Source organism: Vicia villosa, linkage group LG5, assembly GCF_029867415.1.
Source record: "Vicia villosa cultivar HV-30 ecotype Madison, WI linkage group LG5, Vvil1.0, whole genome shotgun sequence".
Lineage (NCBI taxonomy): Eukaryota > Viridiplantae > Streptophyta > Magnoliopsida > Fabales > Fabaceae > Vicia > Vicia villosa.
The window spans coordinates 112,953,500-112,981,247 of record NC_081184.1 but is presented as its reverse complement, the minus strand read 5'-3'; the positions used below and the strand labels follow the sequence as shown (position 1 = coordinate 112,981,247).

At 31.3% G+C, this 27,748-nt stretch overlaps 2 protein-coding genes across 2 annotated transcripts; one reads left to right on the top strand and one right to left on the bottom strand.

Moving 5' to 3' along the window:
• Window positions 1–14,407: 14,407 nt before the first annotated feature.
• On the bottom strand, window positions 14,408–15,843 carry LOC131605184 (uncharacterized). Its single transcript, XM_058877572.1, has 2 exons — window positions 15,084–15,843; window positions 14,408–14,985 (listed from the first exon to the last, which is right to left on the bottom strand). The coding sequence occupies exons 1-2, from the start codon at window positions 15,841–15,843 to the stop codon at window positions 14,408–14,410; spliced, it is 1,338 nt and encodes a 445-aa protein (XP_058733555.1).
• Window positions 15,844–18,085: 2,242 nt separating this feature from the next.
• Window positions 18,086–25,814, top strand: LOC131602033 (linoleate 13S-lipoxygenase 2-1, chloroplastic-like). The gene is made up of 8 exons (XM_058873978.1): window positions 18,086–18,499; window positions 21,471–21,739; window positions 23,166–23,403; window positions 23,499–23,819; window positions 23,902–23,987; window positions 24,072–24,182; window positions 24,271–24,572; window positions 24,659–25,814. Exons 1-8 carry the CDS (start codon window positions 18,145–18,147, stop codon window positions 25,686–25,688), a joined length of 2,712 nt encoding a protein of 903 aa, XP_058729961.1. The 5' UTR covers window positions 18,086–18,144; the 3' UTR covers window positions 25,689–25,814.
• The last annotated feature ends 1,934 nt before the right edge of the window (window positions 25,815–27,748 follow it).

Genomic DNA, 27,748 nt, shown 5'->3' with positions numbered 1-27,748 from the left:
GATTTCCACGAGATGGAAACAGGACACCACAGGGGAGAAGTAAACAGACTCCGTTGGGGAAAAGGTATAAGTCATCCAGGAATAGAATCAGACTTCACACAAGAAAGAAACAGTTGACAAAAGCTTTCAAGATAAAACATGATTGAACTTTGAGAAGAGAATATCTGAGGCATACATGAATGTGGCTACATAAAATGAATATCAAGGTAAAACATGATTGGACAACATCAAATGACAATCAAGGTAAAACATGATTGGGAAACATCGAATGACAATCAAGGTAAAACATGATTGGGTAATCATCAACGGACAATCAAGGTAAAACATGATTAGATAATCGTCACAGATCCATCAAGGTAAAACATGATTGGATGTCATTAAGGGATAATCAAGGTAAAACATGATTGGATAACATCAAATGACAATCAAGGTAAAACATGATTGAAAAATACCAAATGACAATCAAGGTAAAACATGATTAGAGAATACCAAGTGACAATCAAGGTAAAACATGATTAGAGAACACCAAGGTCAATCATGGTAAAACATGATTTGAACTTTAAGAAGAAAATATCAAAAGCGTTTTAAGATAAACCATGAATGCAGCAGCATCAAACGACAATCAAGATAAAACATGATTGAACTCAGAGACATTCAAGAGTGACATTGAATGAGGTAATAACACTTTATTGGGAATTGGGACATCCATAGAAGCTTTGAATAAAAGGTGACAAAGTTCTGAAAAATTGTCAGAACAAACAAGACATATCATGAAGAATATCAGATAGATACAGACAAAACGAATCAAAAGGATAAATTTGTTTGGGTAGGTGCCAAGTAAGTTGGACTTTGATCTCAGGGTAAGATGTTGACAACAACAGGACCTTAGAAGAATGTAAATGAGCATGATTTTGTTTTTATGCATGATGTTAAAGTTTTCTATGCATGATGAATGCTCAATGCAATGTAGTTATTCATGACGACTGGGATTGACTCTTTTGTGAGGCAAGATTGGAGCTTTGATTCCTCAACACAGGAACTCTAAAAAAAAATCCGCTTGGAAAGAAGATGCATGAACAAACTTCTTGTCACACTGATAACTGTATCAAACAAATGATCCTTTGAGAAGGACTGATAAACTATGCTTGGGGATGAACTGATCACGGATACAACTCTTGAAATGAATGTTGGGAAGACTTGCCATAGTATACATCTTGCAGAGGATATTCTGATCAACAAATCTTGATTAAACATATGAACAACAGGATCTTAAAGTAACGTGCCCCTGATAGGATCACTGACCAAGTTTCTCGACTGTTTGAACTTCCTAGAAGATGAGTGCTTACTGGCAAATAAAATGTTCATTCAAGAATGGTAATTTTAATGCAATGCTCAAAACATATTTTTGAAATCAAAGTCACTTTTAGAATGATGTTATATATGTGTAAAGCAAATGGAATCACTGGTCAAAACATAAAGGTTAAAACAATCAACGTGAAAGATAAAGCAAAGATATGGTATCAACATAAATGATTGGTAAATCTCTTGGGAGTCAGCTTACGCAACCTTGTTGTAGTATGCTTTCAAAATAAACCTTGCTTCAATTAGGGCTTTTGAAGGTTGTAACGTGGTCAGGTTCACGGTTTAAAAAATAAAAGGTATAAGGCTCAAAATTTTTGTAACCCACCCCATCTTCGTGATGATCTTCAGTCCTAAACCCAGTTAATTCAAAATATGCATTCAGGTTCCAAGAGACTTCTGGAATTTTTTACCTGTTGTAATGATGAAAGTTCACAAGCCAAGAAAACTTAGAGATGACAGTCACTTTTTCCTTTTGATAGTCACAACATTTTGTGGTTCAAGAATTTATTGACTTATCTCTTCTTTTTTCCTTCTTTTGATATCCCTAACTTTTGCCTGAACTGTTTATTTTGAACTTATAGTCAGCGGGATGCCTTAATTTTTGCCTAAGTCATTTTTTGATTTTGACTTAGCAGGCTTTTCTTTGATTTTCTTTTTTGATACTTTTTTTTTTTGAAAGATAGTGACTACCCTGCTTAATGATTATAATGAACCATTATCAGCTTTTGATTGGCATCTCCAGCACTTCTTTGATGTATGCGGAGGAAAGCTTGTGATTAAAACACTTGTTGAAAGGTGTATTGAATGATTCTCTTAAAATAGAATGCACAACCAAATTAACTGGGAACTACCCTGCCCCGGGTTAAAATGTGGGTTATTTCGTATAGAAAGAAACACCAACTTCTAGGCTCAAAGGGGTTGACGAGGGATTAACTTCCTTATTTCTCCAGTGTTTGGGAAGTGAAACAATGCCTGTACATCGTCAACAAAGTTTTATTTGAAAGCATACAGTTCAACAACCTAGGTATTTCGTTGTCATCATCCTCCCTCCAATCTTTGCATAAAACACAAGTTTGATAGAGAAAGCAAAATATAATTTTTTTTTTGTAAAAGAAGCATAAACATAGACATAGTAGATGAAAATGAATTCAAACATACGATGCTCATTTCATTAAAATCACCATTCATAAACCAACAAAGTCTAAAAGTAAACAGCACAATTAAGGAAATACAAACAGTAAAGAAACAAGGCCTAGTGACTAATCAGCAATAGGGATGAGCTATCCCGTCTGAAATACTTGTCCATACATGACTATACCCTCCACCTAATTCTTATGTGTACTTAATCTGGGTTAGGATTTGTCTATAATGTATCTCAAGTGACGGAACCACACATATATCCAGAATAGCAAAAAAATAACAAAATAAACAAGTATAAGCAAATATTAAAGTGATAAAAAACTCTAAGGTAACCCCTCTTTAAAAAGATTTTCACTCCCCAGCAGAGTCGCCAGTTCTGTCACTCGGTTTTTGCGAACTGACTCCTTGCTCTTTTTTTTTTTTTTTTTGCAAGAGTCGCCACCGACTTTTATTTTATCCAACATTTAGGAAAGGCATAAAAGAACAGGAAAGACCTTTTGACAGATTTTGGGTTCGGGGGGTTGGTTATACAAAGGGAAGGTTTTAAGCACCCTTTGTATCCATGGTTATCCATGGGCTCTTAGTTTTGCTTAGATCACTTTTGCTCTTGTTTGATTTATAAAATAAGCTCGGCAAGACATTAAGCCTTGTGCCTACATACCTCCTCGGTGCAATGAAGAAGTCAGAGCTAATGTAGTTCCGCTTAAAAGGGAAAACGGTTTAAAAAAAACGAATAAACACTTTATCATCGTCGGAGAGAAATACTCGGCCATTGATCTTGAGCATGAGAACAAATGAGTTCTTTGCATCGCTAATGAAAGAAGGGCTCCAACTCGGATAAAATCAACGAGTATGCCACTAGCTCTCTCATGCAGAAAAGATCTCATTATATCAATCAATTTCAAAATCGTGGGGTATCGCAACTCACTACAACAATTAATCGTGTCTAAACTTTTGCAGAAAAGCCACTAAGGGCAAAAGACATTTTTAAGAAAGGTTTTAAAAAAAGGTTTTACAAACATAAGAAGAATTCGGAAAAAAAAAGAAGAAGATTTTGAAAATATAAGAAGTGGAGGAGATGAAGAGGCTAACCTAGTGCATAAAATAAAAGTTTAAGGAGAGAATGATCTGACCAAAATTAGAAACCAACAGTTGACCGACGCATTACCACTTGGGGATCCAGATGAACTTATTATCTTTAGCACCACTTTGCATTAAGCACATTAAAATTTTGATGAAAATCGGGCAGAGTAACGACTGTTTTCGGGTAAAATCCTTATCTCAATGCCTTGGAATTAACCATCAAGGACTTTCAAGGAAATACCTGCATACACAAACAAACAACAATCCAATGCCAGACAGACTGAACAACCACAAAGTAATAACAGAATAAGGGTCCAGAGGCACTAAATCCATAAGTCCGAATCTCCAAAATGCTAGGGATAGTAACCAGTAGTCCAAGAGAGAACCTTAAGCGTTTTTTTTTTTAGTTTTTTGTTGTTTATTAGTGTTTTAGCATAAAAGTAAAGTATGGTCCAAGTGGACAAAAAGAAAATAGCGGAAACATAAACATAGCGTCCAAATGGACAAAGAGAAAATAGCGGAATATAAACGTCCAAATGGACAAAGAGAAAATAGCGGAAACATAAATAATATGTCCAAGTGGACAAAGAAAAATAGCAGAAATATAAATAATACGTCCAAATGGACAAAGAAAAAAAATAGCAGAAATATAAATAATATGTCCAAATGGACAAAGAAAAAATAGCAAAAATATAAATAATATGTCCAAATGGACAAAGAAAAAATAGCATAAATATAAATAATATGTCCAAATGGACAAAGAAGAAATAGCAGAAATATAAATAATATGTCCAAATGGACAAAGAAAAAATAGCAGAAATATAAATAATATGTCCAAATGGACAAAGAAAAAATAGCAGAAATATAAATAATATGTCCAAGTGGACAAAGAAAAAATAACAGAAATATAAATAATAAATAATAAAATAAAGCATAAAGCAAGAAATATAAAGAACAATATAATAAAATGCGGAAATTAAAGTTAATTGTTAGTATGTTAGCACGCGAATCATCTTGAAGCTAGTCAAGTATATTCACGATATTAGTGAAGGTCAATGGTGAGTGAATGATGATCTCGGATTTAAAGTTAATGAAAATTTATCAGAAGCTTGATAGAATCATAGCGACTACACGATAAATTTCCAAAAGTCTTAAATCAACTGCATACAATCTCTGCCATATTTGATCTTTAATTCCAAGTCGGGACAAAGAAAAAAGGATAAGAAATAATATCAAATAATATACAAAAATAAATATAAAACAAATTAAACTTAATTCATTTTTTTTGTGATTTTTTGGAATTGATTTTAAGTTAATTAACAAGTTAATTAAACAAATAATTATAAAAATAATTAAACTTAAAGATAAAAATAAATCTAATTATGTATAAAATTAGTATATAATATATAAACCTAATTTAACAAAAGAAATTATTTTTTTTGGAAATTTTTGATAGGTTAGAAATAATTAAAAAGCAAACATATACATAATTACTAATTAATTAAGCAAAATAAATAATTATAAATAAAAATATAATATTTTTATGTCAAATATTATATTATAATAATATAAACCTAAATTTAAAAGGAAAATATTTTTTTGGAGTTTTTTTGATTGGTTAAAAATAATTAAAAAAAGCAATATTTATATAATTACTAATTAATTAAGGAAAATAAATAAATTATAAATAAAAATAAAATATTTTTATGCTAAAAAATAAAATAATATTTTATAAACTTAAAACTGAAACTAAAATATTTTTTTGGTTTTTTAAAGTATTTTTAATTAATTTTATAAAGAAAATAGATTAAATAAGAAAATATAAAGAAAATTAAAACAAACTGGATCCTGTGTGGTTAACTTGTGGTGGACCTTGGTGTGCTTGCGTGTCCAGGGCTGTTGGATGAATCAGTAGAATGATCTAATGGCTGTGAGAGAGAGTGTACATGATATGATGGTGGATGGAGTGCACCGAATCCAAGGAAAAATTAATATTCTGGCTGGGCCCACGCGTGCTGACTGCCCAATAAAGAAGCGCCACGCAGCAGTCAACTTTTCAAACTTACTATTCATCTTCTTCAACCTCTTACCTGCGGATTTTGCTGCAGATTTACCTGCGGAATTTCCTGCGGATTTTTCCTTCGAATTTTAAAACTCTTGAACGACCTACAAAATGAAGATGGAAAAAAACAAAGGCCACCCAGATCACCTAATTTGACCCTTCTAAACATGATAGCGGTGTTAGTTTTTCCATTTGAGCAACGTAGCTATGAGTTTCGAGTTTGGCCATGGTTATGTTCATACATGGTGTTTTAACATGGTTCTCTTGGTTTTGGCCATTAAAGCTTCATGCTAACGTTCAAAATTATTCTAAATATTCTCAGGAACATGTTAGTATCATTGTTTCACATTAAAAATCAATAATAATAATAAAACGAAAATTACACCATGGATGATGAACATGTTCATGATATATGTATTATGAACATGTTCATGGCTTAGAGATTACATGGACCTACCCTATATTATCCCAGGAAGAGATTGAAGTGGTTATTAGAACTTGAAAGGGTGTGGAAATATGAAAACGAAAATTGTTTTATTTTGAGATTTTTCTTGAGAATTTTGAATTCTTTGAGAGGTTTCTTTGCTTGTCCATTGGTCCCCTTTGCTTCTGAGTTGCTTCTATATTTATAGGAAAACTGATCTCAAGTGGTAGAGAGTGAGGTGAGCTTGATGAGGTCATGTTTGAATTGCTTGGCCATGAAGAAATTTCAAAATTTCCAAAAATGTAATGATGGCAATTTGATTCCTTTTGATCCAAAGCTCTAGCCAATGATCATATCAGATATTTTTGGGATGAATTGTGTCATGCCTTACATCACTTAAGCATCTTTTGATAATATCTTTAAAATTATTTCATTTTAATTAAATTTTTAAATAAATAAAAATTCAACAAAAATGAAATAAAAATGTCATGAACCATGGATAGGTCATGGATGCCCTTAGACATATGGGAATCAAGATTGAATCACAAAATAATTGGCCTTTTTGAAAAAAAATCAAATTTTGGTCATTACTTGTTTCATGCATTTTTCCAAAAAAGGTCAACTTCATCAAGGCATATCTCCCTCAATTTTGATCCTATGAAAGTGTTCTTTAACTTTTTGGAAAGCCCAAGATGTCCTCTACAAGTCACTTTGGAAGCGTTTTTGCATTTGGAGAAGTTATTTTGATGATATGGGCTTTGACAAAAAACTGCTTTTTGTTGACTTTCAAAATGACCCGTAATGTTTTGGCTTATATCTCTTAGGCGGAAGCATTTCTTGACCTTGGTCCCAACATCAAAGTTGTAGAGAATTGAATTTACTTGAGAATGAGCTTTGGTTGGAATTTTTCTGATAAATTATGAGAGAGTTGTGGTCGGTCAAAGTTCAGTTGACTTTTAGCTAAAAAACTCTAATTTTGCAATTTTGAGTTTTGTCGATTTCTGAACTTTCCTTGATGAATTATGATCAACCATTGATCACATGATGAATCTTTTGACAAAATATGGATGTTGACAAAAAATTGCATTTTTGACTGTCTGTTGACTTTTTGGTCAAACTGGTCGTCTGTTGACTGTTTGAGCTGTTGACTGTGCGTCTGAGCGAATCGAAGTTTGAAAATTTGTCTGGTGGTATTTTGAGACATATGGAGATCCATGAAATCCATTTGAGGTCTCAAAAACTCGTTCTCCTGAAAAAAAACAAAAACCCTAGTTAGGGACTGTTTGTGTAGGAGACAGTTAGGCGTACCTGATTTTTGTGCAGTGTTGAGTCTCTGTTGACCACGTGATTATCAGAAGACTTCTAGAACAAAATCTTGGAAATTTGAAGTGCGAAAAATTGATTTGACTGATGGTACAAACACGGAGAATTGCGCTGATAGCGGGTTTGACTGGTAACTAGCTGTCCGGGTATTAACGTAACAGTTAAAGTGAAAATTCAACAGTTTAAAGTTAATTTTTTTCTTTTTTTGTTTTTGTTGTGTTAATGGTGAAAAATTTATTTACCTGAGCTGTTAGAAAAACACAAACATAATAAATAAATAAAATATACTGTACGCGAACGAAAATACCGATAATAACCTTGAAAATAAATATTTAATGCACAGAAAAATAAATATTTAACACACATAATATTATCTTGATAATTAAACTACCGTACGACAGATAGTACAACATTTAATACTAACAGTACAAATATTACATAATATAATGAACAGTACGGCAAATAAAATAGACGGTACACTATTTGAAAGCGACAGATACAACAAACTTTAAAAATGACGATTAATAATCCATGCTATGAACAACAGAAAATAGATGATCGGAAGTGTAACCATCGCAGGTCCGCATTTTTCAGGACTATGCAGACAGAAGAAGGACATGATCACCGTAAAAATAGTGATGACTATAAGAAAAAGTGTATCCATCCACTTTGCCATTTTTGCCGAGGAAGAAGAGAAAATAATTATGAGATAGAAGTTTGAGAAATTTGGGAGATGAGTGAAATTTGATGTGAGAATTTATGGAAAAAATGAGGAGTATTTATAGAGTGAAAAGAGAGAGATAGAGACGTTGGGAGTGGAGTGCACCGTTTGAATAGTAGTAGGATTTGAAAAAAAAGTATGGTAGGTTTTTGAAAAGAAAAGGGGTGTAGAATAAAGCTAGAATTTAATTTGAAAGAAAGAGATTTGAAAAGAAAGGAAGATATTTGAAAAGAAAGAAAGAGATTTTGAAAAAAAATAATATAGTATAAAAATAAAAATTAGTGGGAAATAAAACCAATAATAATTTAATTGTTACCAGCATAATTTGAAATCCGGACTCCGCGCCTGCAAATTTTAATTCTGCACAAACTGCGTCAGCATTATTTATCTGAAAATAAATCTCAAATAAACAGTGTATGAAGTGATAAACAGTATTTGGCGTTTATGTAAAAATAAATTTAACAGCGAACCAAAATACTGTATAAAAAATTCTAAAAATTGAGTATTCATAAAATCAGGATATTTATGAAATAAAAATCCAAGATTGTATAAAACTCCAAATTTTTAGACAGAAGTCTTTTGACTTCTCTTTGAAAAAAAATGCGGGCAAATTTTGGGGTATAACAATAATGATCATAACACTTAGAAAATGATGGGATCTCAGAGGTCAAAAATTGGGGTGCAACAGCATGTGGTATAACTGTCTTAGTAAATATTTGCTTAGAGAGTGATATACAATTAACTCCATTTGTCCTTTTATTTTATAAATAGACTAGGAAAAGAATTTCCAATAATAGTTATCTATGTTTTTGACATAAATATTATTGGAACTCCTGAAGAGATTCCAAAAGCTATAAATTGCTTAAGAAAATTAATCGAGATGAAAGATTTGGGAAAGAAAAAGTTCTTACTAAATGAACATTTAGAAAATGAAACTTTTATATACCAAGAAGGTTATATAAAAAAAATTAAAACATTTCTATATGAGAAAATCTCGTATATAGAAAAATGTTAAAATGTTCTTAATGATAGACAAATCTCGTATGTCGTCTACTTCTATGATGTTAGATCATGGGATTTGCAGACGATTTTTTAGACCTCGAGAAGAGGATAAAAAAGTAATTGGTCCTGAAGTACCATATCCTAGTGTAATTTAAGCACTAATTTATCTTGCTATCAATCTATTAGCAAGATACAGTTCTTCACCTACACGAAGATATTGGAACAAAACCAAACATATGCTTCATCATCTTAGAGGTAAAATAGACATTGGTCTATTTTATACCAAAATATCCAAATTCGAATTAATAGGTTATGCATATGCAAGTTACTTGTCAGATCCACATAATGGTAGATCACAAACAGGTTATTTGTTTATTTACATGTGGTAGTACAACTATTTCATGAAGATCAGTGAAACATACAATAGCAACAAGTTCATCTAATCATGCAAAAACTTTTAGCACTACATAAGACTTTTCAGTGCAAAAGGATTGGTCTTTATCATCGAAGAAATAATTGTTCAGCTGAGGGGGAGAAATAAACATTCAGCTGAGGGGGAGAAATAAGTTTATTTTAAAAGGATATTGTACTCTTTTTCCTTCACTAGATTTTTTCCTACTGGATTTTTTCTAGTAAGGTTTTAACGAGGCATATCCAAAACAAACATCCAAGGGGGAGTGTTATGAATAATTGGATGATTTGTCTCCCAATCACTTCATTCCTTATTTAATCCATTTGTATTTATTATATTGTCTAGACGATGTCCTATAAATAGGACCAATCTCATTGTATACGATTACACCGATGAAATAATACAGAATCATTCTATCTTTCTCTCTTCTCTTTTATCTTGTGTCTCCTTATTTCATAACAATATTATATATTTATTTCATCAATACCATTTTTAAATTATTCTTATATTTCACCTGCTCCATTTTTTTACTTTTTATTATCCTTACTATTCATTCACAGTAATTTTTATGCATTTTAAGTTATTCATTGATGTCGGTCAAAGAATTTGTTTTAGTAATATAAAAGATTTTTATATTCATAAAAATGCAAAGGTTAAATTTTTATTAGTTTTAATATATTAAGTGACTACAAATTTATAAAATAAAACTTTTAAAAGTTTATAATATTTAACGGTTATAAGAGTTATAAAAGGAGTAAATACTTTAAAGAGAATTAATTGTGATATAAATTATAAAATATTAATAACATATTTATTTGACAATTTTTTGTAAGCAAAATTTATTTGAAACTCACCTTTGAAAGAAATGTAAAATTTTATAAAATATTTTTAAAAAATGGAAAGTTTGGATTAAATAGAGAAGCTTGGTAAGAATGCCACATAAGCATCAAATTATGTGAGAATGCCACATCAGCAGGTTTTGTCTAGGGTTGTCATCATGACAACCTTAGATTTATATTAAATAGATAGATAGATAGATATATAGTCTGTCAAAGATTTATTTTTAGATTAAAGTCTATTCAAAATCTTATTGCTTTTGAGCATATGTTATTAAGCAATTCAATTAATATTAAATTTATTTACTAAATTAGAAGAATAATGAAACTAAATGTTAGTTTGTATTGACCAATCTTAACTTATCTAATAACATTAGTTTTGTGAGACTATTTATTTTTAAGTAATTATGAAACAACTTATGATAATATTCCCGAGGTTCTTTCAATTTATATTTTCATAAGTTTTTCAATATTATTACAGTTCTTTATTTTAATTTAAAATATAAAATACAATATAATAATAATAAGTTTGTTTATATTTATTTAAATAGGTTGGTCGGAGAGATTTAAAAGACTTTTTATGACATATAGCCTATTCTTTTTAATTAAATATGCTTTAGAAAAAATTTAGACCTTTTTTATTTTAAAAACAAATCTGGTCTGACCTTGTACATCTCAGAATATGGGTGGACCGAGTTGTAACTAAGTCGGACATTGCTCATAGACCACCCGTGGGCGTGAAAACCCCGAACATGCATCTATTAGAATTTATCAAAAGGATTTGACATGTTCCCTCACACAATGATAATCGATTAAATGACTATGAATGCTTATTATACTACTTAAATGGCATTTAAGCCTTGATCCTAGATCATGGGAACGTAATGAGTATATAAGAGGAATGCAACAAACCAAGAAAAGAAGACTTAATTATTATAGAGAAGTCATCCATTATGGATATTTCTGACCAACATCGAAGGAGTTATTCAATTAGTGTTTTGTGTGTGAACATCTATCATCCCCCGTGGTCTCTGGTAAAACTTGTATGAGCCACACAACAACATTTCAAATTATCGATCTCATCATTCATATATGACGAGAGCAAGCAGCAAGAATCAAGGATCATAGGCTGCCATAGAGGAATTACCCGCCAACATGGAATACATGTTCCATCACAATGAACTATTATAGGGCATCGTGCACGCCTTGTAGAAAAATTAACATCAACCTCTACTGAAGGACAAAGAATTGGAAGATCCGCTTGATCCATAACCCCTGATAGTGGAAATCTAGGACAATCAAGTCCCTGATAATTTTAAGCTACCCTCGTTGGCCACTTTTGATGGAAAGAGTACCCTCATGAGCATATGATAATGGCCAACTCACTAAAATACAAGATGTTGGCGGGCACATTAAAGGATGTCGTATTACGCTGGTACATGAGCCTTCTCAGGTTCTCTGTAACTAGCTACCAAGATCTAGCCAAGAAAATGATACATCAGTTCTTCACCAGCAAACACATAAAGGCCTCGACCACAAGCATTTTCAATGTCCATCAAGGATAGATCATGTTGTTGCGAGAGTACCTAGCTCGCTTTAATGAGGAAACTATTGAGTTCGCTCACCCTAATCAAGATGTGCTTGTAGCGGCTTTTCTAAACGGCCTCAAAGTAAGGAACTTCAACCAGTCTCTACCCCATAAGTTGGCATCTAAAATGGAGGAGATAATGACACATAGAGTGATACATTAAAGGGGAGGAGATCAATGCACATAAGGGGACAAGGGATGCAAAAAAGAAGGGAGTGTCAGAATAAAAAACTAACGGGCAAAGAAAACATAGGGATCAACCACCCCTAGAGAGAAAGCATTGTTCAAGACCAAAGAGAGGCCATGTGAATATTTCACCCCATTGAACACAAAGTAGGACATAATTTTGCAAGAGGTCTATCATACAAAGATCCTTCGTGAGCTGAACCCATCAAAGGGAAATGTGATAGGGATAGATACAGATAAATGGTGTACATACCACAAAGTGTGAGGTCACCATACTAACGACTGTCACCACTTGAAGCAGGAGATCGAGAAACTAATACAGAGAACCTGTCTTTAGAGATATGTACTGGATGTCAGTCAAGGTAGGGATAAAAGGAGATCTCCATAACAAGAAGCCTTGGTAATAACTCAAGGTTCAATGAAACATAAGAAATGAGGGTTTTGAATTGGGTTTCAAGTATGACCAACCAAAAAAAACTCAACAATGATAAAAATACTCAAGGATTTTCATGTTGGTTCACTATTAACAAAGTTAATTCAGTTCACTCATCAAAGTGAGTTCAACTTCTCAATAAGGACTTAATTCACTAATCAATATCATTCAAAAGATTAGGGGTAACTTAATCGTATACACTAAAAGATTAGGGGTAACTTAAGACAAACCCTTATTTTGCAATCGCTATTTCATTTCAACCTTTTTAAAGTTTCTTTTGAATACCATTCAGCATCATGCAGATCTTTTGGTAATTTAAGATCAAAGTTTGCATCAAATACTTTAGCATGTAAATCATTTATTTTAGGTAAATATGGCAATAGATGTTTCAAATACCCAGCCGTCGTTGTAAGTCGTCTGACACTCCTCCACCATTGTTTTCATCCTTGGCTACCTTCACAATCTCGGTGACAGCCTTTGTTTCAGTAGTCATAGGAAAATTTGAATCTGTAATTAATTCGAATATGAATAAAATTGCATCATCCTTTATTTACAATATTGTATCCACATTGAAAGACTTAAGCATTCTTTACTTATATTTTGTAATTAATATTTTTTTTTGTCTTTTGCCAGATAGGTATACATACACCTTTAATGATAAAGACCATATTAACTTATTAAAATAGATAATTTTTCAATTAATAGAATTAATTACGTATGAATACCAATTAATATTTAATGCATTTAGTAACTAAAGAATTTTAAATATCATTTGATAAGTATAATAACTGATACTAATTTATATAAAGAATATTTATTTTCCGAAAGAAAACATAATTGTGAGAAGTAGAATGAACCTTAGGAATGAATTCTAGTTATATTATATTATGTTTCTTATACAAAATGAAAGGATGGTAAGATAAAATGTAAGTAATCAAAAATGATACTGGAAGAATGTTGGTTTCCCGGTCTCACAATAAATGTTGTTTTCTTTGAGATTTTCACATTTTTTAATAAAATGATTAATTATGTTGATTTCAATGAAAAAATGAGTTTCATTTACTAAAATAATCTTATTAATAATAAGTAATAGAGTATTTAAATAAATTAAAATACAATAAATAAGGGTAAGTTAGTGAAAAAATAATAATAAATGTCACATTAATATTTTAAATGGACAAATAATTTGAAAGAAATAAAAATAGAAAAGTGGACACCTATTGTAAGACGAAGGGAGTAGTTAATTTGAATTAATCATATTTTTCTATGTAATTAAAAAAAAATACTAGAAGAATGTAAAAAAAATTAAACGTATGTAAAGAGTTTTACCTTGAGCCTCATGCATTATACTTTCTTTTTCTTATCTAAATTTATTGAGTGTTGCCATAGAAAAATAGTGTAAACAGTTATACACGTGAAACATGTGTTTATATTTCATATTTCATAAAAGAAACTAGTCAGAAACCCGTGCTGCCGCACGGGTAATTGATATTTGTTTAGTATGTATAAAATTATATAAATTTGTGAACTTAAGAAGTTTCAAATAATAATGATATGATAATTGAACAATTAGTTTTTTGATAAAGAAAATAGAAAATAATGAGTGTTATTACTCATTGATATTGATTGTCTCAAAAGAAGACGTAGAATACAACATTTGTTACAAAGAATTACAACATTTCATAGACTTGCAACATGAATCTTCAAGATTGTAGTGGAGGCTTGAGCCTGAAAAACACATAAAAGTAAAATAGACATGTCAAACGTATAGTAAAAAAATGCATTATAAGTTATATAGCATGGAATGACCAAATAATTTAAGCAAAAGATACCTTTCACAAGTTTTGGAACACTTCTTTGAACACAACGTTAGTGGTGTTGCACATTGGTTCTCTATCTTTATCATGAATAAGAATCTTTAATCCCTTTTTCGATTTAACTCTTGAGATAGCCACATATAATTGACCATGACTAAAAACTTCTTTTGGCAAATACAAACCAACATTGTCAAGAGATTGCCCTTGAGACTTGTTAATTGTCATGGCAAAGGAAACCATAATGGGAAATTGGCGTCTAACCAATTTAAATGGCCATGGTGATTGTGAGGGGGACAAAGACATCCTAGGAATATAAATGATGTTACCAATATTTTTTCCAGAAATGATCTTAGCTTCAATGACATGAGATGCAAGTCTGGTTACAGTTAGTCGTGTACCATTGCACAACCCTTCAGACTGATCGAGATTGCGCATTAACATTATTGTGACGCCAACTTTCAACCTGATTGAATGATTAGGCAATCCAGAAGTTTTGAGAGCATTTAGGAACTCAGGTGTTACATGCTCATATGCATCAAAGTTAGTAGCATCAGATTTATCTATATAATCACTACTGAAGTATTCTTTGTCTTCTCCTACAACAATTGTAAAATTTCAACATTTCATAAATGATTGCTATGACCAAGTATTTCCTATTAACGTAATAAATTCAGAATAAGTACAAGTTTGTTACCTGGAAGAAGGTTTGTGATATATTGGTTGATATCATCTACTACTTCAATCGTTGAAGCTAAGATTGCACGACTTTGGAGATAGTTGGAATCAAGATAGTTATGAATAAGATCAGGGTAGGTATCCTCAACAATTGCCTTAATAGGATCAGAAAAGTTTGAAATTAAAAACTCATATGGAATACACATATCAGCATAACCATCATTCGGCTCACACATGGTCCCATCCCCAATATTTAAAATCCACTCTGAAAAGCTCCTAATGTCATTAGCAGTAGAAGTGGTTGCACCAGTTTGTAACCGCATGTTCTTTGTAAGCTTCAAGACTTTACAGTGATCCCAAATATAAGAAGAATTGATTGTTGCATGGATAATATCAGATCTAGTACCTCTTGGTATAACGGGGAGAATTTGTCTGAAATCACCACCAAAGACAACAACCTTACCTCCAAATATTTTATGAGATGCATGTGGCATTCCACTCATAATATCTTTCAATGATTTATCAAGAGACTCAAAGCAAAATTTGTTAGCCATAGGAGCTTTATCCCATATAATAAGATCAGTCATCTTTAGAAGCTCAGCAAGATCATCTTTTTTGTTAATGTTGCAAATAGAAGTTTCTAAAGTAGGGACAGGAATCTTAAACCTAGAATGAGTTGTTCTTCCACCTGGTAACAACAAACTTGCAATCTCACTTGAGGCAACAGGCAAGACAATTTTTTTCTTAGACCTAAGTGCGGCTGATAAAGTGTTCCACATAAAGGTCTTACCAGTTCCACCATAGCCATATAAAAAAAACACCCCACCTCGTTGCTTTTCACTTAATAGAATTAATTACGTATGAATACCAATTAATATTTAATGCATTTAGTAACTAAAGAATTTTAAATATCATTCGATAAGTATAATAACTGATACTAATTTATATAAAGAATATTTATTTTCCGAAAGAAAACATAATTGTGAGAAGTAGAATGAACCTTAGGAATGAATTATAGTTATATTATAGAGTGAAGACCCATTTTGGTCCCTCACAAAAATTACACAACCCAAATTAGTCCCTCACAAAAAAAGGACTCGATTTAATCCCTTATAAAATTTAACCGGACCATATTAGTCCTTATGTTAATATTTTTTTCAAATCGGGTTTTTTAATACTTTTAAACCGTGAATGGACTGCCACGTTGGCTTTTATTTTTTAAATACTAAATTGACTTTTAATTATAATTTTATTTTTAAACAATACTAAATTAATAATATCAAAAAAGCCAAAATTATTTTTTATATGGAATTGAACCCATGAACTTTAATCAATATTTTAAGTCTTTACCACTAGTCCAATGTACATTTATGACAAATATTTCCTATAATTTTTAGTAATATTAAATAATTATGAATTTTAAACCAAAAATTTAAAATTTGTACTAATGAGGTATTAAACCCATATCCGTTCAAGTTAAATGATAGTCATTTTAGTTATAAAAATTTAAATAATACAAAAATTTAAAAATAAAATTAATAAAATATAAATCCTAAATATAATTAATCAAATAAAATAAATAAATAAATATTTTATTGAATTACTGTTAAATTAATTAATCACTTTTTAGTTTGAATTAGTTAAAATAATTTTAAAAATAACTGATTATTTAATTTAAATTGATTAAATATTTTAACAATTTGAATTACTATTAAATTAACTAATTATTATTTAATTTGAATTAGTTTGAAGTAAGATTTACATTTTATAAACTTTATTTTTAATTGGTGTATTATTTGTAATTAGTAAATGTTTATTCAGAATTATTTAGTTAAGTATTTATCATTAAGAAATAGAAATTGATTTGTTTAGTTGTAAAGTGATTATCATATATCTGATTTAGGTTCGAAACCCCATTGGTACAAATTTTGTAATTTTTATTTTAAATTCATAATTATTTAATATTAAAATTCTTCGAAATTATTTGTCATGAATGCATATTGGCCTAGTGGAAAAAATTTAAGATATTGTTTAAAAGTCTTGAGTTCGATTTCTTATAAGATACAATTTTGATTTTTTGGATATTATTAAATTAAAATTGTTAAAATATGAAATTAAAAATTAAAAATTAATTTAGTATTTAAAAAATGAAAAATAAAAAATAAAATACAACGTGACAGTCACGGTTTAATATTTAAAAAATAAAAAAAATACAACGTGGCAGTCCAGTCACGGTTTAAAATTAGAAAAAAAGCCGATTTGAAAAAATATTAATAGAAGGACTAATATAGTCCGGTTAAATTTTGCAAGGGATTAAAGTGGGCTCTTTTTTTTGTGAAAGACTAATTTAAGTTGTGTGATTATTGTGAGGGACCAAAATGGGTCTTCACTCTATATTATATTATGTTTCTTATACAAAATGAAAGGATGGTAAGATAAAATGTAAGTAATAAAAAATGATACTGGAAGAATGCTGTTTTCCCGGTCTCACAATAAATGTTGTTTTCTTTGAGATTTTCACATTTTTTAATAAAATGATTAATTATGTTGATTTCAATGAAAAAATGAGTTTCATTTATTAAAATAATCTTATTAATAATAAGTAATAGAGTATTTAAATAAATTAAAATACAATAAATAAGGGTAAGTTAGTGGAAAAAAATAATAAATGTCACATTAATATTTTAAATGGACAAATAATTTGAAAGAAATAAAAATAGAAAAGTGGACACCTATTGTAAGACGAAGGGAGTAGTTAATTTGAATTAATCATATTTTTCTATGTAATTAAAAAAAAAATACTGGAAGAATGTAAAAAAAATTAAACGTATGTAAAGAGTTTTACCTTGAGCCTAATGCATTATACTTTCTTTTTCTTATCTAAATTTATTGAGTGTTGCCATAGAAAAATAGTGTAAACAGTTATACACGTGAAACATGTGTTTATATTTCATATTTCATAAAAGAAAATATAACTATACCTAGTGTCATAGTAGTATAAATATATCTCACATGGAGAGAATGTATTTTCACCCCATATAATCATTGATTCTCTCTCACAGAGTCACAAAACAGTAAGCATGCTTATGCAACAAATATATTGGAGGCCAAATTGTTTGATCTTGCAAAAGCCAAGCCTCCATGGCATTGGTAGTAGTAACCATAGATGTTTTCAGGTTGGTTTGTCAAGGCCATTGTTGACAAAGCAAAAGAAAGGGAGGAAATTTAAGAATGAGTGCATGAAAATCAAAGCTGTGGCTGTGAGTGAAGAAGCAATAGAAAGAAAATCAGTAGAAGTAAAAGCTACAGTGACTGTTCAACCAGCAACTGGTGGAATTTTATCAAAACTGGGTTTACAAAGTGGTCTTGATGAAATAACTGATTTGATGGGTAAATCTATTCTCTTGGAGCTTGTTAGCTCCGAGCTAGATCCAAGTAAGTCATTTTAAAAAAAATGTAAATATGACTTAAAAAATTATTAATTTTTTTTAATTTAATAATATTATGTTATTGATCTAAAGAAAAAATATTAATCATTCAAATTTTAATCTAAAATTTCATATAAAAGTTTAGGTTGCCGTGTTATTTTTCTAAACTATGTTTTTAATTGAGTCTCGATCTTCTATTTCTCTTTTTTAAAATGCATGTTAAGGTTTGAAAGACTATAGTTAAGATTCAGAGGAAGTTTTTCTGAGACGGGTTAATGGTGTGTGTAAATTTTTTTAAGTTAGGTGGTCTGAGGTTTGGAAACCTAAGCATTTAGGTGGGTTGGGTGTATGTGATCTTAGGCTGGTTAATTTGATCCTACTTGAGAAATAGTAGTGGAAGCTGATTACTGACACGCTTAGATTATGACGCTAAAATTTTGTTGTCGCAAGGTATGGCTCTCAAAAGGTTATGTCTCTTAGAGGGGGAATACTGTTTGTTCTATAATTAGCATCCCCATGGGTGGAGATATGTCTCTTTGTTGGGCTCTTCGTCAGATACCCATTCAGATTGGCTTAAGAAAAGTATATCTAAAAAGAAGCGGGCTTCGATCTCCTTATCTCGTTTTAGAGTGATCATTGGATTTGTCTCTAACGCTTGAAGTTACTCTTATCCAGACTGTTTTAGGTTTCTCTTTAAGAACTTGAAAAAGTGGGAGAGGTGGGCCGCAGGGTCGATGATGTACTAATTTGAGGTTTTCAGTGGAAGATGATGAACTTTTTTATTAGAAACAAATAGCTTCTTGATGAGCTCTTTCAATTCATCTAAAGCATCATTCTCTCCCTTGAGAGGGGCCTATGGTGGTAGAGCCATGATAAGGATGATGATTACTCGGTCACTGCGGGGGATTTCCTCTTACTTGTTGCTGATCTGCCACTTGTTAATTGTAGACCTTGTTCCAACCCGTCTCTGATTTTCATTTAAAATAGTTTGACTCTTGCTAGGTGATTTTTTCTAGCAACTGTTGTAGGATAAGATTGCAATTAGAGTGAATTTGCTCAAACATAAGGTGGTTATAGACCTGAATAGTTGTTGTAGTAACTTTTGTTCATCGAGGTTTGAAACTTCTTCTCATCTATTGTGACTTGCGAGGATTCGATGTGTCTGTGGCATAAAGTTTTTTGGTGATTAATTTGGTTGACCTTTAGTTTTATCTAATTTTTTTTATCTAAGGTGTTAGATCTGGTTAGATTTTTAGATTTTTAGGAGTCCACCGTAGTTGTATATTTGATTTGTTGTTGATTTGACATGTTGTGATTTGCCTCATTTGAAAAGTTAGAAATGATTTTTTTTTTGGAAAGGTGGTAGACATGAAAGAGTTGTTCAATCACTGCATTTATTTTTTGAAGTGATATCTTGACAAGTCATCTGGATACCCTTATGTTTATTATGAATGACAGAAGAACCTCATCTTATGTAGTACTAGTTTTTAGTAGGTTGAAGCAGTGTTTTAAAAACCGGACCGGACCGGCCGGTCGGACCGGTCGAACCGGGAACCGGCCAGGTAACCGGTCTGGTTCAATAGTCAGATCGGGTATGCCATCAAACCGGTGGGAACCGGTGAAAACCGGTGAAAACCGGGAAAACCGGGAAAACCGGAAAACCGGTGGTTTAATTGCTTTTTTTTTTTTTTTTTAACTTTTTTTTTAAACTTTTTTTTTAAACTTTTTTTTTTACATTTCTTTTAAACTTTTTTTTTAAACTTTTTTTTTAATATATTTAGTAGTGTATTACTTAAATAGCATTCTCACATAGTTTTTTTCGTTAGTGACAAATTAAAAACTTTATTGTCTATTTGTTATCTTTGCTAATAAATTTTCTTAAATAGCATAAACATATTGAATTTTATTTGATTTTCTTTTTAGGAGGATCCTATTTTGAATTAAATTTGGTACATATTGGAGTTATTTTATTATAAACTATTCAATTAGATTATGTTGTAATTAGACTTTGTTTAGATTATGTTGTAATTAGACTTTGTTTGCAATTATACTTTGTAATTTTTTACTATTTTGTTATGTGTGATACCTTTGTTTAAAATTTGAATTTAAGTTATGAAATTGTGAATTTATGATATGATATTTTAAAAAAATTTAAAAGTTAGTTATATTTTTTTAGAGACTGAATCATCCGGTTCGACCGGTTTTATACTTATATAATGACAGGTCTATTCAACCGAGTTATCCGGTTTAATCCGGTTTAATCCGGTTTGGTCGTGCGGTTCGACCAGTGACCCAGTGGTTCGACCGATAAACCAGTGATCCAGTACCCTCACCGGTTCGATGACCGGTCCGGTTTTTAAAACACTGGGTTGAAGTGTATTTCACTTTTTCATCTTTTTTAGTGGTGGTTTTCTACTATCACTTTTGTGTTGATATGCTTTAGTTTTTGAGCATGATTTGCTAGTTCTTTTGTTTATTTTATGATTTTGTCGAATTGTTTTGATACATTAACGCAGTCTAATATATATGAATATAATTTTTTATTATTACTGAAAACAATTTTTTTATTAGAGTGTTTTTATATAGTTAAATGCAAATATGTTGAAATAAGATTTTAATTAAAAAAATAATTTATTTTAAAATTGTTGTTTATATATATTAATAATTTATTTATATTAATACATATTAGAGACTGTAGTAGTAGTAGTTTAAATCCGTAGTTTAAATTTATTTAACTCAAATAAATAATAAAGTAATTTTAATAGTAATAAATTAAATTTATTTATTTATGGTTTAATTAAAAACCTTAATAAAACAAACACTAAATTTTGTTTTACTTATCTCACATGCCATTGTCCGGTAAGAATCAGTAAGAAGGTTTAGCTGAACATCTTTCTTGAGGTCCCCTAGCACCTACTTTGTCTTTAACCATCACTCAACATTAATTGTAATTTCTTCCTTTGTTTTGTTTGAAAAAGAGACAAAATTAGAGAAGAAAAGGATCAAAGGTTACGTTCATTTGACGCATCGATCATCAGAAGAGGTTAAATATGAAGCTGAATTTGAAGTACCAGCAAATTTTGGAGAGATAGGTGCTATTCTTGTGGAAAATGAACATCGAAAGGAAATGTTTATGAGAGAAATTGTTCTTGATGGCTTTCTCACTGGTCCTGTTAAATTTTCTTGTGAATCTTGGGTTCACTCCAAGTTTGACAACCCTGCTAAGAGAGTGTTTTTCTCAAACAAGGTACCTCCACTTTTTACAAGTGACTTGAATTAAATGTCATTTTAAATTTGACATTATTTATAAAAAAAATTAATTTACTTGATTTTAATACTAAAATAAATATTATTTACAAAAAAATATTTGTTTAATGTAAGGATTGAAATCTCTTTTCAACACTCTCTCCAACACTCTCCTTCTTATTGGTTCAAACATGTGTGGGTCCTACCACTTTATGTGAGATCCATTTTCAAAATGAGGGACCCACACATGTTCTAACCAATAAGAAAGTGAGTGTTGGAGAGAGTGTTGAAAAGAGAGTGTTGCTAGCACTCCTCTTGAAATAATCATGTAAAGAGAAATTCAAATATTAATGAAAAATAATAAATATTATATTAATATTTCAAAATGATAATTATTTTTTTTTATCAAATAGCTTAGCGGTTAGAATTCATCTTTTAAAGATGAACAAGTAGAATGTTGTGGGTTTGAATTTGTACTCTGCGTATAATTTAATATTCATGCACAACTATTAATTAAGTTGGCTTAACGAGACAAAACGATAATTATTTTAAAACAAAGAAAACTTACATATGTATCATTTATTCAAAGATGGTGGATGTGATAGTTCAACAATTAATATTATTTGTATTAAAAAAAATTTAAAAATATTAAATGTAAAAAATTGTATTAAAAAGTTCAAACCAAAGTAAATTAAATAATTGGTTAAATAGTCAAATTAATTAAATTAATTTGATTGGGTTAAAACATAAAATATAAAATATGAGATTAATTATTATGCACTATTAATGTAAAATATTTTACATGGGCGGTGCATCACAATACTGTGATTAAAAGAAAAGTCAAATATTTATAAAATTTTAACGTCTATGATTCAATTAAATTCATAAAATATTGTTGATAAATTTAATTGAACTGAGATATATTTATATTATTATTAATTAAATATTTTGTTTTGAATTTGAATATGAAAATTTATAAATTCCTATTAATAATTGTTAATTTGTCTCTAATCAATATATAGAAAAACATATGCTACATGACTCTAATCATTGAGTTTTATTTTTGGCAAATTGAAATCCTTGATTAAGAAATAGGACAAGTTGTTTCTTCAAATGAGAGGGGAGTAAGAGTTGTCAGTGTCATTCAATTATGAATCTGAAGTAACAATTACTCCTTTATATTCTATTTGTAGTTATGCAAATATATGCAGTTGTTAATAAAATAAGTAGATGCATTAGTTTTAATAATAAAATTAAAAAAATAATTAAAATGTTTGTATTAATTATAGTTGATGAAATAGTTAAATAGAACAGTATAGTAATGAAAATATTAAAAAATATTACATTGATAAGTTTTTGAATTATCATGTGTACAAACTTACATGCATGTTTGGTACCTAATTATTTCTTACTTAATTTTTTAACAGTCATATTTGCCATCTGAAACACCAGAAGGATTGCAAAAGTTTAGAGCAGAAGAACTAATAAGTTTACGAGGCAATGGAGAAGGCGAACACCAAAGCTTTGATCGAATATACGATTATGATGTCTATAATGACCTCGGAGATCCAGACACTAACCCTGATCACAAGAGACCTGTTCTTGGTGGCAGTGAACATCCATATCCTAGGCGTTGTAGAACTGGAAGACCTCGCTGCGATACAGGTATGTGTCCGTGTAAGACACTGACACGCGTTGAATACCAGACATATCTAATTTTAAAGTCTAATGACTTTATATATATACTTTTGTATGAACAGATCCATTATCTGAGAAAAGAAGTGACAATGTCTACGTTCCTAGGGACGAATGCTTCTCTGATGTAAAACAACTCACGTTTTCAGCAAATACTTTAAAATCTGCTTTCCACGCGCTTTTACCGGGTTTAAAAACAGCTGTAGTTGACAAGAATCTTGGATTCCTTCTTTTCTCATCCATAGATGACCTTTTCAATGAAGGATATACCTTGCCTCCTCAAAAGGAGAAAGGATTTCTTAGGACTGTACTACCGCGGTTGGTTAGGCTTGTCAATGATGCTACGGGTGATATTCTTCGTTTTGAGACTCCCGCCACAATGGACAGTAAGATATGATTTGTATTGTATTCATGCACGTGAAAGTTAGTTATACTAGTTAGTTATAATAACTTGGTTTGATATGGCAGAGGACAGATTCTTTTGGTTTAGAGATGAAGAATTTGGAAGACAGACTATAGCTGGTCTTAATCCTTGTTGCATCCAATTGGTTACGGTATACTTCTAGCACAAGTTACCTTTTTTATTTATTACTTTTTTTAAGAAAATTGAAACTCAACGATGATCATTGATAATGTAGGAATGGCCATTGAAAAGCAAGCTTGACCCTAATGTTTATGGTCCTGCGGAATCAGCGATAACTACTGAAATAGTTGAGCAACAAATCCGAGGATTCGTTACTGTTGAAGAGGTATGTTCTGAGTTTAAGGATACTGAATAGTGAATATATTTTTAAATGACAATGTTAACGTTTTGCAATGTTAACAAACTCAATACAGGCCATAAAACAAAAGAAGTTGTTCATTCTAGACTACTATGATTTTTTCATGCCATTAGTAGAGGAAGTTAGAAAACTTGAAGGCACAACATTGTATGGATCAAGGACTTTGTTCTTCCTTACACGCGAAGGTGCGTTAAGACCATTAGCGATTGAGCTAGCTCGTCCGCCGATGAATGGAAAGCCACAGTGGAGGCAAGTGTATACGCCTTCCTGGCACTCAACGGATGTTTGGCTTTGGAGACTTGCCAAAGCTCATGTCCTTGCTCATGATGGTGGCTATCACCAACTTGTTAGTCATTGGTATGAAACACTATACCTCTAATATATACTAGGATTGAAAATAAAAAACAATAAACATAGCTCATTTGGTTTTCGTATTTGTTCAGGTTGCGAACTCATTGTTGTACAGAACCATACATCATTGCAACAAATAGACAACTTAGTGCAATGCATCCAATCTACAGACTACTACTTCCACATTTTAGATACACAATGGAGATCAACGCACTTGCACGTGAAGCACTGATAAATGCGGATGGAATAATCGAGAGTAGTTTCACTCCTAAACAACTTTCCATCTTAGTAAGTTCAATAGCCTATGATAAACACTGGCAATTCGACTTACAAGCCCTTCCGAATGACCTTATCCACAGAGGATTGGCAGTAAGAGATCCAAATGCCCCTCATGGCTTGAAACTGGCTATAGAAGATTACCCTTATGCAAATGATGGCCTTGTTCTTTGGGATGCTATCAAATCTTGGGTCACTGATTATGTCAACCACTACTACAACGGTGATTCAAGAACTGTTGTGTCGGATAAAGAATTACAAGCATGGTGGGAAGAGATTAGAACAGTTGGACATGGTGACAAGAAAGATGAACCTTGGTGGCCTAATTTGAAAACAAATGAAGATCTTGTTGAAATAGTGACAACCATTGTTTGGATAACATCCGGACATCACGCAGCGGTGAACTTTGGTCAGTACACTTACGCGGGCTATTTTCCTAATAGACCAGCCATTGCGAGAAACAACATGCCTACAGAAGATCCTTCTGATCAAGAATTGGAACTTTTCTATGATAAACCAGAAGTGACATTGTTGAAGTGTTTCCCTTCACAAATTCAAGCTATGACGGTGATGACTGTGTTGGATATTTTGTCTAGTCATTCCCCGGACGAGGAGTATCTTGGACAAACGGTTGAGCCAGCGTGGGAAGAGGAACCAATGATTAAGGCTGCTTTTGAAAAGTTCCAAGGAAGGTTGATGGAGCTTGAAGGTATAGTTGATGAGAGGAATGCTAATAAGAATCTGAAGAATAGAAATGGTGCTGGGATTTTGCCATATGAACTTTTGAAGCCAACTTCAGAGCCTGGTGTAACAGGAAAAGGTGTTCCATATAGTATCTCTATTTGATTTGAACATATTGTGTATGAATTTGTTTGGTACTTGCTTGTGTTGTCTTGGTCTTTGAGTGTTCTATTTTAAGCTCGCTGTAATGCAATTGACAGTAACTTCGAATAAAGTTTTGCTTATGATAAACATTTATTCTACCGTTAGTCTGATCAGGATAGTAGAAGAAAACTGTCATACGCCAGTTATCTTTTACAGAATCATCAACTTCAATATCAATGTGGTTTAAAGAGAAATTCACTATAGTGCAGTTCAAAGTTGCTAGCCACAATAGCGCTACCCTTCCAACTCTACCTTCTCTATCAACTACGAAACTAAAATAAATAGCATAACACAACTCCTCAAGTTTATCTGAATTAACTAAAGGGTCGTACAATAAATTAACATTCGGTTGATATGTCACTGATTTCATCTTGGAGCACCAAGAGATTGAGGCTCCATGGAATTGAAATCAGTAGCCAAAGAGCTTCTTCTATCCTTTATATCTCCACACCAATCAGAGTTGGAATAGTCGATCAATTCAGCTTGTTTGTCATATGTTTGTGCAGGAAATAGCAGGCCAAGACTTGAGTGTTCCTTTTACATATCTCATAACTTTTTTTAGCTGCCATCACATGAGCTTAGATTTTCTAGGTTCATTCATGAACTTATTTATAAATTTTAATGCATAGCAGATATCATGTGATCTTCTATTGTGTAAGTACCATAATGAACCTACTATTTGCTTGTTTGCTTTTACATCTATCTGTTCTTCATCACTGTAGTCCTCAATTTTGAGGTTAGCTTCAACTGGAGTTGCACATATGATTTCACTTTTATCATCTAGTTTACTCCTTCTAGTATCAGGTATGTGTTTGAAACACGATGAGCTAAACACTATTAAGCGAGTTACACTAGGCTTCTTTCCACAACATCCGTCTTCGGTTACCTTCATTGGAAACGTCTTCATTGGACACATGTATAAATAAGCTAATGTGGTCACAGTTTCCGGGAAAGCTGGGGATGCATCATCCTTCGTTTCAACATGCTCCTAGTCCTACCATGTAAAGTATTATTATGTCTCTTCTTTCAGCCAATCCATTATGTTGAGGAGAGTATAGTGAGGTAACTTCATGCAAAATTTATTGACCTTCACAATATACTTCAAACTCTTTTGAAGTATGTTCTCTTTCACCATCAGTTCTCAATATATTGATTGATCTTTCACTCTCCTTTTCAGACAAGATCTTGAAATTTTGGAATAATTGCAATGCTTCACTCTTGAGCATGATGGTGTATATCCACAAAATTATGGGTATATTCATCAACAAATGTACTACAAAGTAGAGCTGCAACTTAGCCTCTTTTTTGATCAATTAATTGCAGTCATTCTTGCCCAGTAATGTGATTGGAGCATCATATATCAAGATATTAATCCTCACAAACTAGATTGCCTTTACATGTTGCATCCATTAATATCACTGCATCAGAATATGAATCCACAACTTTAGCCTTGTTAGCTTCTTTTACATTCTTTTGAGCCTTCTTCTCTTTACCATGCCAACATTCAACAGCATAATGTCCTAAATTTTTACGTTTGACGTATTGAATCTTCTTCTTGTCAAATTCTTTCTTCTTTCTTTTGTTGGCAAAACCTCGTCCTCTCTTGGAGGATTCAACGTCATAAATCTTGGCCTTTTGTTTGAAGTAGACCAATTTCTTCTTTTATTGAACTTTTTCTTACCCTTCTTCAGTTTCTTCTTTGAGCAAATCATAAGGAGTTTTGTTTAAGATATGTAAGATATAAATTCTACTTTTCAACATAACACAACATATTTAATAATTCTGCACAAAAGTATTTCGCAATATCCGTTTCATTGAGCATGGTTTTTGCAATTTCTGATACAAATGATTATTTATTGCCTTCTAGTATAGATGAACATTTTCTTACCTTTTGAGGAAAGATGATAATTCTTTTCCTGAATATAAATGATCACTTATTTTCTTAAGTATAATTGATCATTTCTTTTGCATTTGATAATGTCTTTATTTCATATAGATAATTGTAAATATGCTACACATGA